Consider the following 15,958-nt stretch of genomic DNA (forward strand, 5'->3'; position numbering starts at 1 on the left):
TCCCCAGCCCCTTGCCCAGGCCCCTTCTGGTTCTGGAGTCGATGCCAGTTTGAAACTCGGTCTGCCTGTGTCCTCTCTGCATCGGTGGTTCTCGGTCGGGGCTGCACGTGGGAAGCGCCGGGTGGCCTTTCTTCCCCTCTCCAGTTGCTGATCCCCAGACCTCACCACCCGATATCGAGGTTTAATTGGTTTTTGGCCCAGGTTCCTGCATTTTTTTTTTTTAAAGCTCCTTGCAGCCAGGGTGGTTGAGGACTGCGCTAGATGGGAAGCCAGGCTCTTAAACACTCCCTTGAGCTAGGTCTGGGTCTGCCGTTTGGGAGGCTTTGGCAGGTATTTTCTGGCCCTTGGCCTTGAAGTGTGCTAGTTTGACATCACTGTCTTATAAGCTTAAGCACCTGGAATGAGTTTCAGTGTGGTCTTCAGGAGTCTTTGATGCAGGCCTTTTCATTCATTCATTCATTCACTCACTCACTCACGCACTCACTGCTGCCTTGGGCCTTGGGCCCCGGTAGAAATGAGGCCCTTGTTGTTTCTGATGTGCTCATTCTGCCTATTGTCCTTTGTAGATCCTCGGGATTTGAAGATGGCTGCACAGTCAGCACCTAAAGTTGTGCTAAAAAGCACCACCAAGATGTCTCTAAATGAGCGGTGAGGCAGCGAACAGCAACTTCAGCTCGTTCCTAAGAAAACATTCCTTAAATTGGCCCTGGGGTCCAATGCACAAAAGCTGGTTTTAAACTAAATACCAACAGAAGGCTACAGACCTCTGTTCTTAGTTGCATCTTATTTATGTGGTACACAGAGCAAATTGGGCAGTTGTTTCAAAACCCCTTACCAGTAGATTTTTATGTTAAGCTGTCTGAAATATTGATTTGGTGGGATGTATTTTAAAAAGACTCCTCACGCCCTCCCTTTTCTTCACATTTTTTTAACATTGACACGGGGATGGTGCAGCTTGGTAGCACGGTACCCTGGCTGCAGTAGGCTTGCTGCCCAGTCCAAGGCCAGCAGTGTTGTGTCTGGCCTGTAAGAGGCGGGTAGCGAGCTTTGAATATGTCCAAAGGCCCTTGAATGCCATTCTTGGGCCTTGTAAGAGGCACTTGCTTTTGCTCCATTTCACTTTCTTTCCATTCTGCTTTTCGTTTGTTTTTGTTTTGGATTCTTTTACAGTTAAGTGTTCTTCTCTTCCATTCCACTAAGCTTATTTTACAGAAATAATAGAGTGTCTTCACAAACTCTTCAAACAGTTGAACTAATCTAACTTTTCCAGAAATAGTTGAAGTAAAAAAAAATTAATCATTTCAGACTAAGAAAATCGAAGATATTAAAAGGTGGTTTCTGTCTATGAGGGCTCTGTTCATTGAGAGCCTTTGGCCAGTGATTTTAGTAAGTTGATTTTAGACCACGTATATTTTTGCCTTTTCTGAAGCATATGTGCTTCTTTTCTCTTGGATACACTAATTCCTTGTATTCACGTAACTAAGTGGACAAATACATAAGAAAATGTGATGCATTCCTATAACTTACATGGGCACATTATTTCCATGGGCTTTGAAGGTGCTCTAGTCCTTCCTTATATTTGCCCTTAAAATGCACCCTCAGTTCTCCCAGGGTTTTGACTTTCTTTGTTTGTCTTTGAAGCTACATCTTTTGTCTCGTGTTGTCATCATATCTGCTTACTGCGTGTTTTTCATACCTTTCACCTCTCTAAAAGCCGTTACTTGAGCCCTTGTTATCACTTTTGATTGAATGTGCTGCACTTAGCTGCATTTCTAAGTTTCTGATTCTTGCAAGTTTATGGAAGCCGAGGAGTCTTTAACCCACATCAGCTTTGATCTAAGTGTACCGCTTTACTTAAAAGTTCGTGGGATCTGGAGTTCCTGGTCTAGCAAGCCATGAAAATGCCAATAAATGTTTTATAATAAAGCTTTTATTTAAACATCCATTTTGTTCGACCTTGAAGCTTTACTAATATGCTGAAGAACAAACAGCCGATGCCAGTGAATATTCGGGCTTCGATGCAGCAACAGCAGCAGCTAGCCAGTGCCAGAAACAGAAGACTGGCCCAGCAGATGGAAAATAGACCCTCTGTCCAGGCAGCATTAAAGCTTAAGCAGGTGAGAGAACGAGTCTTAACATTCCAGAAGCAGCTGGTGATTTCTGTCAGGCAGTCCACTAAGACTGTCAGGAGTGATACAAGGTGGCTCGGGGCAAAAGCTGAAACTTCTCTGCAAGAAAGAGAAGTTCAGAGAATTCCCATTTTGGCAGGTGCCAATAAGTAACTCTTTGTTGTCTTTCTCTTTTTTAGGGTGTTTGCCATCAATGTGGCCTGTTTCTCTGTTATCAATGAGTGCTAATCTCTTGTTTTCTGATCCTTTGCCCTTAAAGTAAATTCACTGGCTTTTTCTACAAAGAAATTTTGGTTTTAGATGACCTTCAAAAAATCCTTTATTCCCTGTTAAATGATTTACAAATCAGGGAAGTGCTTTTATTCTTTCTCCCCTAGTGCAGGGGTCTGAATGGCCTCAGTCAGTGGTTTCAGTGCTAACATAGTAGAAATAATAGGATGACCCTCATCCCCGCAGCACCTAAATTTTTGTCAGTAAAGTCCAGCGAAAGCACTGAGTAATTTAAAAGTTAATGGGTTTGCTTTCAAATTTCCAGTAAGAGATAATCCTATTCAGACCTGAAATAAAAACCTGCTCTTTATTATTCATAGACTTTATATGCAAGTCCGGACAGTGGCTGTGGAAGGATATGTCCAAGCTGTGGCTGGGCGTCTGAAGGGCGGTGCCATGCAACTGTAAGGACTAACTGGTAGCACTGCATGGCTGTGCATAAATTCAGCAGTTAAATATAACCCCCACCCCACCCAGAACCATTGGGCTCACTGACCAAAAATAAACAAGGCCTTCTGCTTCAGCTCCTTAAGCCTTGGAGTGACTGCGCTCGTCCCTGACTCAGGAAAGCAGTAAAAGGCACCACCGTTTTCTAGGAGTAAATATAAAAAATTGTTGAAGACAAGTCTCTGACAGATCATTCCAAAGGGTCTTTCAACAAGAAGCTTTAAATATAGGCTATGCAGAAATAGCCTCTAGAGTGGCACTGTCCAATAGAACTCTTACAGTAGTAAAAATGTCCTGTGTGCTCTCCAATACGGTAGTCACTAGCTCCAAGGGACTTTTGAACACTTCAAATGTGCTTAGTGCGATTGAGGAGCTTAGTTGGTTGGGGGTAGGGGGTGGGCAGGTGTTTCTTTGTGTTTTTAATGTTATTTACTTGAATTAGCCACATGTGGGTAGTGGCTACCTTAGCATACAGCACAGTTCTAGAGTAGAAACTGGGTGATATAGTGGACATCCTTAAGCTTCCTGTCAATGTTAGAGACCAATATTGGTGGCAGGTAAGGCTTGGGATGGGAGAAGAACTAAGTGCTGTACATTCTCCCTTTAAAACACAGGTCTTGGGAGAGTATTCTCAGGATGCCTGAACAAAATGACATGTAGAATGAAGTCCTGACCTTATAATCGTATGCAGTCAGGAGAGTGATGTCATGGGCTTTTATGATTGGTTATACCTGCTCACGCTAGGTGCATAATGTTCAAAGCCTGGCCCTCTGATTAGAAGCAGTTTATGATCTTGTGCTAGAAAGCTAATAATAATAACTCAGAATATATGGTTGCAAAAAAGTCATTGGTAGTCGTTTATGGGTGAAGCCTAAGGATACATAGAATTTATTTTAATTTATATTGACTGATGGCTTTATAGAAAAACAAGTTTGCTAAGGTCTTGGTTGTGTTCAAAGCTACACAGTTACCTTTTTCTTTGAAGAAATTTAATTCTTTGGTATGTGGTCTTTATAATTTTTCTTCTAGGGACAAATGATTGAAAATCTTTGTCTCTGATATGTCTTTGTCCTGGAGTGTGGGCCTGAGTTTTGTGATTATAGCTCACCTGTCTTTATTCTGATGCAAATTTGGCATGTCTCTCTCTAGAGATACATTTGAGTTATATGTTCATTTTGAATTAAAGGTCATTATACTGGTTTAATGGAGCTATTTGCAAGGGTAGACATGGAATTAAGGCTATTTAAGAAATTAAGAAAAGGAGGTTTGACTTTTTGTGTTTATTTACATCTTAAGGTAAAAAGTGGACCGTCTGGGGATATGTACTCAGGAAAAATGGAACACATTGGCCTCTGAGAAATCAAATGTTGTTCTTAAGTCACAAGAATTCAGATGAACTTTTAATTTAAATTTTGCCCAGAGTGTGATGAACTTCCTGTGGTGTTTGAGTAAACCTTTGAAGACAGTGGTAGTCCTTGGGCAAGTATTAATCAAGAATCAAGTCATATCATTGTCAATCTGTGATTTAAAAACAACAGAATCAGGATTTGGAATATAGAGTGTTCTTACTAAAACTTAAGTTTCAAGTAGTGGTGTAAGACTTTTATAGGCAAACTAGCAAGCTAATTTGTTGTAGTGCCAATTTCATAGGACCATTCTCAAGCTTCTTAGAAGCTCTGGATCAGAATTTTGCCTTTATGTCATGTTCTAAGGCTTGCTTCTAGTTTAACATTCTTATGACACCCACAGCAGGTTTATCTGCCTCCACATAGTCATCTCACTTGCTTCTTTTTCTCTGCACTTTGAGTTACAAAATCCCACTGGATTGCTTTTTTGATCTCAATCCCTCAACACCTTTTCTTCCAGAAGAGCTTAAAGCAGCGCCTGGGTAAGAGTAACATCCAGGCACGGTTAGGCCGACCCATAGGGACCCTGGCCAGGGGAGCGATCGGAGGACGAGGCCTACCCCTAATCCAGAGAGGCTTGCCTAGAGGAGGACTACGTGGGGGACGTGCCACAAGAACCCTGCTTAGGGGCGGGATGTCGCTCCGAGGTCAGTGCTGTGTTCCTGATAATTGTCGAGCCCCACCCCCTTTCCTTTTCTCTTGGGCTGCTATGGACACATTTGTTTAACATCTTTAAGCCTGAATTTGTATTAATATAATTAATAACTTGATATCACATATTTTTAATAGTGCTGCATGTCCTTTTATCAATGCCATACCTTTTCTGATAATGTGCAATGGTGAGAGGCTATGACCTGCGTAACAACAGGTAATTCATGTCATCTCCATTCCATTTTAAAACACCCTGCTGCTGCTTGAATCAAAGCACATTCAAGTTCTAGAAATAAGTCAAGTCTTAAGAACTGTATGGGTCTGTTGGCCTATATCTTAACCAGTCATCTCTTTTCCTGGTGCTAGTGAAATACTGTTATATCTATAAAAAAGAAGACAAGTTGACCCATAGCACTTAGCTATATATACATTTGGGGCACTGTTCCCTGTATAGTTCTTGTCCCTACAAGAGTGTATTGAGAAGAGGAACCATATCATTTATGTGTAAATTTATCGTAATGTTAGGTACCTATCTGATTATTCAATAGATACTTATTAAATGTACATACTTCCTAATTACCTTAACTCCTCCCAGCTTCTTCCAAAAAACGGATTTTTGGTCAGACTTGTTTAATTGATTGAATAAAGAGCATCTTAATCTGTTCACACTCCATATGCAGCTTTCCCCACCCAACCTAAAAATTACCTGAATTAACTTATTTAACCCTTACCGCCTTCCTTTGGTTAGAATCTACTTTGTCTCTCTTGGATTTACCTGCATATACATTGTATGCCTCCTCTCTAAGGTCAAAACCTGCTCCGAGGTGGACGAGCCGTAGCTCCCCGAATGGGCTTAAGAAGAGGTGGTGTTCGAGGTCGTGGAGGTCCTGGGAGAGGGGGCCTAGGGCGTGGAGCTATGGGTCGTGGCGGAATCGGTGGTAGAGGTTAGTCAGCTACCAACTTCAGAGAATAGCTCCCTCTTATTTCTCTCCCTTTAAAGCTCAGAGCCACCTTTCTGCACAGCTTCAAGTCATAGGCAGGCTTATTTGTTTGTCTTGTTTTGTTTTTTGAAACTGGCTTATTTTTCTAAATTCACATGGTGGTAGTGCAAAAGTCTGTCCTGGGTTTTCTAAGAACTAGTAGGTACATGTTATAGAGCCAGATTATATGTGCAGCCTTCCAGACTCTTGTGAATTTAAATTGTATTGTAAAGATGACAAAGTGGTCAGTTTGGGGTTTTACCTTTCTCTGTCCCTGCCCCACCACCACACACAACGCACCCCATAACTCAAGACCCCTCTTTTGAGTCTAAAAATCTAAAAGAGGAAGGTGTACAAAAATGAAGCAGAGTTAAAATAAGGATGAGATCTGGAACTGGGTAATGACTCTAAAACCAAGTAAATTCAAGGTAAAGTTTGTGTCTATGGGAAACCAGAGGTGACTTTTTGAGTACGTTTATTAAAGCTGGGGACCGTGAAACAAGGAAGGGCCTAGGATAGAAGAAGCAACAAAAGGGACCTTGGAGACAGGCTCAGGGGCTTAGCCCAGGACCACATGCTCCCCTGGTGGCAAGTCTCTCATGGGGAGTTGAGGATATGCCCGCCTGTGGAGGAAAGGGAGGGGGTAAAGGTTCGGCTTGCTCCCAGGAGGTAGAAAGCAAGGATGGTATTGTGTCAGTTAACTGACTGACTCATGTTTGATAACAATCTTACCTTTGAGACTTAGTGATACTTGTCTTGTGACCTCTTGACCCAGATTGGAAGGGTTTTAATGGTGTTGCTGTTAAAATGCCAGATCTCATGGGAATTTTCTGGCTTAAAGTTCAGTGGAAAACTCCCAACATCTGTCGAAGAAAAAGAAAATTTTTACTCTCTTAGCTTAACCCTGTATATATTGGCTTTGGTCCTTTTAAAGTGTGTGGTGGGTCCATAATTTATGACCTTAAAGTTGCCAAGGGATAATAACGGTTAGGAAAGGAAATTTGATAACTGAGGGCTTGTTTTCTTCTCGCCTATTATATGTTGCTTGGCTTATTGAGTGAAGTGCAAGCTAGTTTGGGTTTCAGGATGAAATAGCATGTTTCCAAATTATCTTGACTTGGTTTCTGAGCAACGACACAGGGGTGAGGGAGTCAAAGTCTTAGCTGGGTATGTTTTGTTAAGTGAATTGAAACCACCTCTCAGATAACCATAATTGTTATAAGTATCTAGAATAGCAGATAAAGTGGCTGAGACTACTCGGGAGGTTTTTTCCCATCTCCCCACATTGTTCCTATGTAAAAATAACTCCTCAGTCTCCTGACATAGGGTCAGCTCTTTATGTCTTTAGGTTTGATAAGTTTGAGGAGAGATGAGCTAATTTTCCAGAAGGATCTCCAATAAAGCTTAATTTGAAAACTGGCTTCATACCTCTGTTGCTCTGTGCCCTTATTACTTTCTCCCTATCTTAATAAATGAGTTTGTCTGTAAATGTATTTTAATTATGAACTTATAGTAGGTCCCAAAGTTGAGGTAATTTGTTTTAGGAAAGATTAAAATTTTTTTAAATTAAATAGCATTTAGAGATGAGCATATAATAAGGGATTCATTATGTGTGCTTTCCATGTGTTGCTTGCTACCCAGTGTGTTTCCTATTTTTCCAGATTTCTCCTCTTTGCCCTGCCCTTCAGCCTCTCAGCTAGGCCCCACTGCTCTAAGGGGCATTTACTAGAGCACCCATTAAACCTACTTGTAACTGTCTTTTTTTTCCCTTGGGCCAGGTCGGGGTATGATAGGTCGGGGAAGAGGGGGCTTTGGAGGCGAGGCCGAGGCCGTGGACGAGGGAGAGGTGCCCTTGCTCGCCCTGTACTGACCAAGGAACAGCTGGACAACCAATTGGATGCATACATGTCGAAAACAAAAGGACACCTGGATGCGGAGTTGGATGCCTACATGGCACAGACAGATCCTGAAACCAATGATTGAAGCCTGCCTTCCCTCCTCTGAGAGACTTGTTAAAAAGTTACCACATCTGTAAATAACCTTGAGATGACAGATGAGAAGAGCCTACCTGGAGAAGAGCTCTGACTGATGCTGGAAGGACCTATCACAATAGACTGTGGACTTACTTGCCACCAGTGTGTGCATTTAGTGTGTTCCTTTTACTTTTTTGATAACTATTGTATGAAACCCTTTTTTCCTCTGATTTGGGTTTGGTTTCATTTTGTTGTTTGGGTTGGTTGGTTTGTTTTTTCCTTCTCCCAGACTTCTCTGTGAACATGAATATGTTGGCCTTCTTTCCACCTCTGCCTCCCCTCACCTGCCATATATGCTTTGACTGTCTAACATTTCCTCTGTTCATCTCTCTATTCTCTGAAAGTCCCAGAAAGAATCCATTCAATGTTCCTCCCTGGTGCCTAGGTGTCTGTGATGCAGTTCTGTTCTTTATCACTTTAATAGCCACTTAGAAGTGGTTAGAAAATCTGGAGATCAAAAATGCATTCTGCCACGTTGATATTTTAATATAGTAAATTAGGAACATTGGCCTAGCTACAGTGTCACATGACAGGTTATGCATGGTAGCAGCTCTGATTTGATGGAAGTTACTACCATGTGCATTGATACCACATATGTGAGCTGGTTTGGGTGTGTGCATTATTTCTACCATGGAATAAGATTTGTAAACTTGCCTCTTGGCTTTGCATCATGTCCAAAGGGGTGCTATTGGGTTGGCTTACACCTGCAGTAGAGAGGGAAAGGCCATTGGTTAAGCAGATGCTTCAGAAAGGGTGGGAGAACTATGGCAGATACCTGCTGGGGAGGGGTCAGAAGATACCCATGTTGAATGTAATTCTTAGGTTTATCCCAAACCAGTCTTGAGCTTTTCCATACATTGGCTTTGTTTGACCCTCTTATTTCCCTTGAAGGTTTGTAAGTTCAACCATATTCTGTCAACTGTTCCAGTTTCAGTAGAATCTTGTATTTATGGTTTATTATAACAAGAAATTGTTCTCTCAAATCCAGCTAGGACTTTTTATTTGTTGTGCTCTTGGAAATGCTATGGCTACTGTAACACTACCTTAATATACCCCTTATAGAGCTGAGTCCTTCATAGTCGTGTTAAAATTCTTGAGAGCTCAGTGGATGGAGTGTCGAACTGCAGACCAAAGGGTCTTGGGTTCAGTTCCGGTCGAGAACGCGTACCTCAGTTGCAGGCTTCTCCCCGACCCAGGCGTCGCGGTGTGTGCAGGAGGCAACCAATGTGTGTGTTTCTCTCACATCGATATTTCTCTCTGTTTTTCGCTCTTCCACTCTCTTTCTGAAAAATCAATTGAAAAATATCCTCAGATGAGGATTAAAAATAAAAAGATAAATTTAAAAAGATCTTAGGAAAGGGGTATTGTGGCTTTGGGACAGAAAGTGAAGAATCTGTCCATCCCTGAGTAAGCCTTGCAGAAAGATTAACCACACAAAGTAATGTACTGACCCATTTGGTCCATACAAAGGTCAAGCAGTATCCTGGAACCCAGCACTGGTTTCCCTTTTTCCCTGCACTGTTTAAGGGAAAAGAATCTAACCACCTCCAGGCAAACCAATTACCATTGAGCTACCTGGTGCCTAAACTGTTGGGGGTTGTGTTCATTGCATGCTGGGAAGGAAGTTTTGATCAGGAGTCCTGTCTGTATGACCTAAGCTACTTTACTTAACCCCTCGGTGCAGCCAGTGGTTTAGCTGTGGAAGGGAGAGCTTGAAAAGATCACATGGGGATAGGATTTAACCATGCTGACAGCCAACCTGACCTGGATTCTGAGTGTACTGTAATTCCTCTAAGAGTGGACGGAGACGAGGTCTTCAACCCAGACAGGTGTTCATAATCTTTAATTAGAAAGAATAAAAGGTATTTTTATGTGGGTGTGGGTAGGTGTAGGGATATCTCCATTGGAGCCCCCAAGGCCCTGAGGGAGGTGCTGATCAACAGTGGGCAGCAAACTTCACATCCCCTGGTGGCCTTGCCTCAGGCACATGCCAGGTTCTCTAGGAACCCTTTGGGAAGAGAGAGGAAGGGGGAGCTGCAGGATGAGTGGGTTCCTTACTCTCTTCATACAACCTGGGGTGACCTAGGATTTTTCCCCAGCCCTCCCCCAAAGTAGCTAGCAGCTACATTCCCCTAAAATAACTTTTTACCTAGAACTTCCCCTCAGGATATATATTATTTCAATCTGGTGACTTTTGAGCCACCTCTGATAATAACACCCAAATACTTCCTCTATGTAGAGTGAAAGGCATGAAGGGGAACCTAGCGGGGATAGAGGTGAAGGCCACCGTGGAGCCTTCAGCAGCAGTCTTACATGCCCCACTTCACCTCCATGCAGCTCACACGCCTCTATGCTCATGCCCATCTTCCCTCATTTGGAGCTCTCCCCAGACTTGACAACATTTCCAGGATAAAAACTATGGAAGGAGTCCAGAAGTGGGGAAAGGGGCACAGGATGACAGCAAGTGCCTCCCATCGCCACCCCCTTCATCACTAATGGAATCCTTTGAGGGGGTTCTCTCAGGACAGAATCCCTGGATGCCTCACCTCCCTGGGCTAAGGAAGAAGTTGGGGCTGGGAAGCTTGGGTCCTTTGAGAAAGGAACCTCCCAAGGCACTGGGTATCAGTCGCTCTCTCAGGTCAGCCTCTTCTAGCTCAGGCTCCCCCTGCCCAGTGTGCTTCCAGTCCCACCACATTCTATGACTCATTGTTCAGGGTGTACCTTAGTCGCTCTCTCTTAGGTCAGCCTCTTCTAGCTCAGGCTCCCCCTGCCCAGGGTGCTTCCAGTCCCACCACATTCTATGACTCATTGTTCTTAGTGCCTATGGTGGCTGTTCAAAAGGATGTGTTCGGGCGGGGCGGGGGCGTTAATGGGAGGATAAGGACACATTTGTAATATCTTAACCAATAAAGAAAGATTTAAAAAAAAAAAAAAGATGTGTTCCCTGTCCTCTACACCCTTGGCACTGGCTCCACTGGGCAGTGCAGGGAGCTAAGCCCAGGCCGGGTCTCGTTTCTAAAATCTGCAATCTTTACTGTGAAAATGTCGACATGGCCTGGTGTTCAGGGGACCCTGAGGCATCCTGGTGGGGTGGAGGGTGAGGGCTTTGAGGGTCCCAGTGGAGCCTAAGCTCCCTTCTCTTTCTGCCTCCTCTATTCCTCCTTCATTCCCAACAGTGGGTACAAGGAACTTCCCTCCAGTCACGGGCTCTCTAGCCCCACCTGCTGCTCACAGCAGTTCCAGCACCTGAGGCTTGTGTCCCATTTCTGCCATCCTCTGTCCCTATTGAGTGTCCCGGATAGAGTGGGACCAGGAGTCAGCCTGGCTCCTACGTCAGCCTGTTACTCATTCAGCCACATCCACAGAGGACTTGCCATGCAGACACAAACGGCATTATTGTTAGAAGGGCCCTGGGAGCACAGAGAAGAGAGTGATAAACTGGATCTTGAAAGTCCTAGGAAAGTTTAACAGACAAGGGAGAATATTCCAAGTAGAGGGAACGACAAATACAAAGGTATCCGGACCTAAAAGAGCATGTTGTATGCCAAGGAAAGTGTGTGTTAGTGGAAACAGGCCCAGGAAGGCTCTGGGGACTGTGATGGTGGCAACAGCCACCATGGCCCTCTTACCTTGTAGGGCTGGCAGGCCAATAGGCCTGTGACAGCTGAGGCTTCATGAGGCATCTTTATTTATTTTTATTGATGTTTTTATTTTAATTTTTTTGTAGGGGTCACTGGCCCATCTTTGCTTGAAACTGATGGGTCCAAGATCCAATCATTGAGTTTTGAAAGAGAAACATTGATGTGAGGGGGAAACATTGATTGGCTGCCTCTTGCACGCCCACTACAGGGATTGAGCCCACAACTCAAGCATGTGCCCTGACTGGGAATTAAACAGGCCACCTTGCCCTCGCTGGAATGGCTTAGTGGATAGAGCATCGGCCTGTGGACTGAAGGGTCCCAGGTTTGACTCCAGTCAAGGGCACATGCCCGGATTGCAGGCTCGATCCCCCGTAGGGGGCATGCAGGAGGCAGCCAATGATTCTCTCTCATTGATATTTCTCTCTCTCTTCCTCTCCCTTCCTCTCTGAAATCAATAAAAAGATATTAAAAAAAAAAACAGACTACCTTTTGGAGTACAGGACAACACTCCAACCAACTGAGCAACACTGGCCAGGGCTCATGAGGCCTCTTTAAAGGATTTGCTTTGAGGAAAGAGTGAAGATAGAAAATAAAAAATGGAATCACTTTAACCAAGCTGCTAAAATTATCCACACTATGAAGGTTGAGGCATGAGGACTCTACTCTTGTTCTAAATAGCCTGGGGACTTAAACTTTTTGAACTTCCCAGTCCTGTGTCAATGCCTGTAAATACATTTGGACTTCCAGGTAACCTTCTGATTACCTGCCTGAAGGACTCACATATCCATTCAACCTGACATCTATTATATAGACCACCTGACATCTGAGTGATAACCATCCTGGACCAATCCTGAGGCTAAGAATGCTGGACTGATAGTTCACAAAAATGAACTTTTACTCTAAAAACTCAACTTTTCTTTCTTCTTTGGAACACTTGTGGGGTTTTTGCCTAGCAGTGTTCCAAGTTTTCAAACTTTAAGACCCTTTAATAAATCTTTCTTTTACTTCTCACAAAGCCTCCAGACTCTGAGTTTGACAACTTGATTCTCCATTTAGGCTTGATTAATTTATTTTATTTTTTAGTGTAAGGTGATTCTTGGCTTAAGATTTAAAAATATCTACGGCCCTAGCCAGTTTGGCTCAGTGGATAGAGTGTTGGCCTGCAGACTGAAGGGTCCCGGGTTCGATTCTGATCAAGGGCACATGCCTGGGTTGTAGGCTCCATCCCCAATAGGGGGCGGGCAGGAGGCAGCTGATCAATGATTCTCATCATTGATGTTTCTACCTCTCCCTTCCTCTCTGAAATCAATGAAAATATATTTTAAAAATAAATAAAAACATCTACAGTGTAATATGTGACATATGAGAAATATATATTTGGTCTTGAACCCTGTTCCTGGCACAGCTTCTGAAACCCTAAGAATTTCATGTGATAAGAGCAATAATGGTGTCTTGTTATGTTAAAAAAAAAATACACCCGTAGGATGGGGGCTGGTTGTCAGTGGAGCCAACCATGTGATTAGAAGATTGGAACTTCCTGCCCCATCCTTCTAGGGAGGTGAGAGGGGCTGGAGGTTGAGTTATGTTAATGATGTGCTTTTGGACCCCATCTAAAGGTTGCCAGGAGAACTAACCTTATGATTAAAGAGTTGGAAATTTCAGTTCCCACACCCTAACCTCCAGGGAGGGGAGAGGGGCTGGAAGTTGAGTTCAAGCACCAATAGCCAATGAATTATTTAATCAGTCATGCCTATGTAATGAAGCCTCTATAAAAACCCAAACACATGGAGATGGGGGAGAGTGGAGCACCTGGAGAGGGCAGGCACCTTTGTGCCCTTTCCCCATACTTTGCTCTCTTCCATCTCTTCCATCTGGCCGTTCCTGAGTTATATCCCTTTCTAATAAACTGGTAATCTTGGAAATAAAATGTTTGAGTTCTATGAGCTGCTCTAGCAAATTAATGGGACCCTAGAAAGGAGTCATGGAAACCTCTGATTTATAGCCAATAAACCAGAAGCACAGGTAACAACCTGGACTTCCCATTGGCATCTGAAATAGGGTGGGGAGGGTCTTCTAGGACTGTACCCTCAACCTGTGGAATCTGATGCTCCTGCCTGGTGGGCTGTCTAGGTAGATAGTGTCAGAATTGAGTTGGTGTCCAATAATTGCTTGTTAGAGGTGTTAAAAAAGAAACAACAGTCCAAAATGGAGTCACCCTTGCTAAGCCACAAATCAAAATTTAACTAATTGCAATGTCAGCTTCTCCCAAACCAGTCAGGAATTACCTGGTCAGCACTAGTGAGGTAATCTGCCTGAGGGAAGGTGACCTTGCCTGAAATAATCCATTCTTAAATTTCTTTTTTTTTTTTAAATATATTTTATTGATTCTTTACAGAGAGGGAGAGAGATAGAGAGTTAGAAACATCGATGAGAGAGAAACATCGACCAGCTGCCTCCTGCACATCTCCCACTGGGGATGTGCCCGCAACCCAGGTACATGCCCCTGACCGGAATTGAACCCGGGACCTTTCAATCCGCAGGCCGACACTCTATCCACTGAGCCAAACCGGTCTCGGCCATTCTTAAATTTCTTGTCCCAACTCTTTTTGCCTATAAAACCTTCCAATTTGTACAATTCCTGGGAGCACCCTTCTAGTTGCTAAGTGGGATGCTGGTCAATTCATGAGATTTATGAATGGCCTAATAAAGCTAATTATGTCTTCAAATTTACTAGGTTGAATTTTGTTCTTAGGTTTGTCTGTTAAAGCCATCACCAGATACCATTCTGTGCCCACTACCCCCACTACCACAAGAAGGACCCTCTGATAACCCTGGCTGCCCTCTCTGCCCCATTCAGGGTCCACCGTGGGTGTAGGGGTGCAGCTAACCTGTCAGACAGAGGGAACTGTGTGTGGCTATATTGCCTGAGCCAGACAGCTGTTCCCACAGCTTCCTCATGGACCTACCCCACTACCCACCTTCAAATCGCCAGCAAGGAGGGGGCAGGTCAACCTAAGCACCACCTAGGGGGTGAGGAGATGGGAGACAGAAGAAGGGGAGTTCTTAGGATCTCCTTCAGCTTTTATGGAAAAGCCAAGAACGGGAAAGCCACTGCAATGTGATAGGGGTGCAAGCTGGGAGGAGGGGGATTTTGTGCTGAATACCTTGTGTCATGATGCCTGGAATTTGATAAATGTTTAGAGAATGAATAATTGAACCAGCACTGGCCTTCAACCTGTTATCAAACTTCAGGGTTTCTGGAAGACCCTTGCCCAGTCTCCCTCACAGAGCTATCTAAGGAACCAAGGAAAGAAGGATTCTAAAATTCCCTTTCATCTGAATGGTATTTTAGATGCAGAATGACCTGGAGAAGAAAGACTAGAGGCAAGATCAGGAGGCTGTTGCAATGGCTCCCTGAAAGATAAGAGCAAGTCAAGATGATAAGGAGTGGAAAGGAAAACATAAACCAAAAGTCATTTTCTTCAGAGAACCAGCTTCTTTTTTTAAAATAGTTTTAATTGATTTGAGAGAGAGACATCCATTTGTTTTGTTGTTGTTGTTAATCCTCACCTGAGGATATTTTCCCATTGATTTTTAGAGTGGAAAGGAGGGGGAAGAGACAGAGAAACATCGATTTTGTTGTTCCACTTATTTATGCATTTGTTGGTTGAGTCTTGTATGTGCCCTCATGGGGGGTCAATCAATCCTGCAACCTTGGTGTATTGGGAGGATGCTTCAACCAACTGAGCTACCCAGCCTGGGCTAAAATATTCTTTTTACTGTGGCAAAATACACATTACACAAAATTAAGCACTTTAACCATCTTTTTAAAATTTATTTTAGAGAGGAAGGAAGGCGAAGACAGAGAGGTAGAGAGAAACATCGATGTGAGAGAGATACAGCTAACTGTTGCCTCTGGTATGCTCCTGACGCATTGATGTTTCTTTCTCTCTCTCCCCACTTCCCCTCTAAAAGTCAATGAACGAAAATGAACGAATCCTTGGGTGAGGATTTTTTTTTAAAGTGGACTCATAAATTTAGAAATATAAAACTATACTATGAATGTAACCTGGTTTTCTCATAAATTAGGCTAGGAAGACTATGGCCAACTAGGGACTTAAGAATTAATTTTTCAATAAAAATAAATAAAATAAAAACGATATTAAGGAAAATAAAAAATAATAATAAAAAGAATTTATTTTTCACCTTTGGAGAAAACAAAAAGTATCCGTCTCCCAAAATTATTCCTTTCCCAGCTACTGAAGTCTGGAGATTTTGAAAACCCGCCCCTTCAAGGCCCATAAAGAACTTGTTACAATTCCCGGAGCATCAAACGCCCCGGCCTCCTCCCCGCCCTGCCGGCTCCAGGGACTCCATTTCCCAGAAGTCCCGGGGGCTGAG

General features: G+C 43.3%; 2 protein-coding genes and 1 long non-coding RNA gene across 7 annotated transcripts in view; all 3 read left to right on the forward strand.

Moving 5' to 3' along the window:
- CHTOP (chromatin target of PRMT1) overlaps positions 1 to 8,990 on the forward strand; it is a 10,069-nt gene extending 1,079 nt beyond the window's left edge. Inside the window, exons 2-7 of one of the 5 annotated variants that reach the window (XM_014540718.1) lie at positions 567 to 648; positions 1,964 to 2,117; positions 2,720 to 2,803; positions 4,713 to 4,899; positions 5,710 to 5,847; positions 7,662 to 8,990. In XM_014540718.1, the coding sequence (XP_014396204.1) occupies positions 584 to 648; positions 1,964 to 2,117; positions 2,720 to 2,803; positions 4,713 to 4,899; positions 5,710 to 5,847; positions 7,662 to 7,753 (720 nt within the window). In that variant the 5' untranslated portion in view covers positions 567 to 583 and the 3' untranslated portion in view covers positions 7,754 to 8,990. The remainder of the gene's footprint in view (positions 1 to 566; positions 649 to 1,963; positions 2,118 to 2,719; positions 2,804 to 4,712; positions 4,900 to 5,709; positions 5,848 to 7,661) is intronic. The other 4 variants (XM_014540720.1, XM_005867434.2, XM_014540719.1 and 1 more) reach the window with 4 other exon arrangements.
- A 201-nt stretch (positions 8,991 to 9,191) lies between these two features.
- Positions 9,192 to 10,829, forward strand: LOC106726315. Its single transcript, XR_001362366.1, has 2 exons — positions 9,192 to 10,554; positions 10,657 to 10,829. It is a non-coding gene; the product is annotated as an uncharacterized LOC106726315 (long non-coding RNA).
- Positions 10,830 to 15,545: 4,716 nt separating this feature from the next.
- The window catches only part of SNAPIN (SNAP-associated protein), a 2,520-nt gene continuing 2,107 nt past the window's right edge, over positions 15,546 to 15,958 (forward strand). Inside the window, exon 1 of the mRNA XM_005867699.2 lies at positions 15,546 to 15,561. Within this exon, the coding sequence (XP_005867761.1) occupies positions 15,546 to 15,561 (16 nt within the window). The remainder of the gene's footprint in view (positions 15,562 to 15,958) is intronic.

The sequence above is a fragment of the Myotis brandtii genome, unplaced genomic scaffold (genome assembly GCF_000412655.1).
Source record: "Myotis brandtii unplaced genomic scaffold, ASM41265v1 scaffold250, whole genome shotgun sequence".
Lineage (NCBI taxonomy): Eukaryota > Metazoa > Chordata > Mammalia > Chiroptera > Vespertilionidae > Myotis > Myotis brandtii.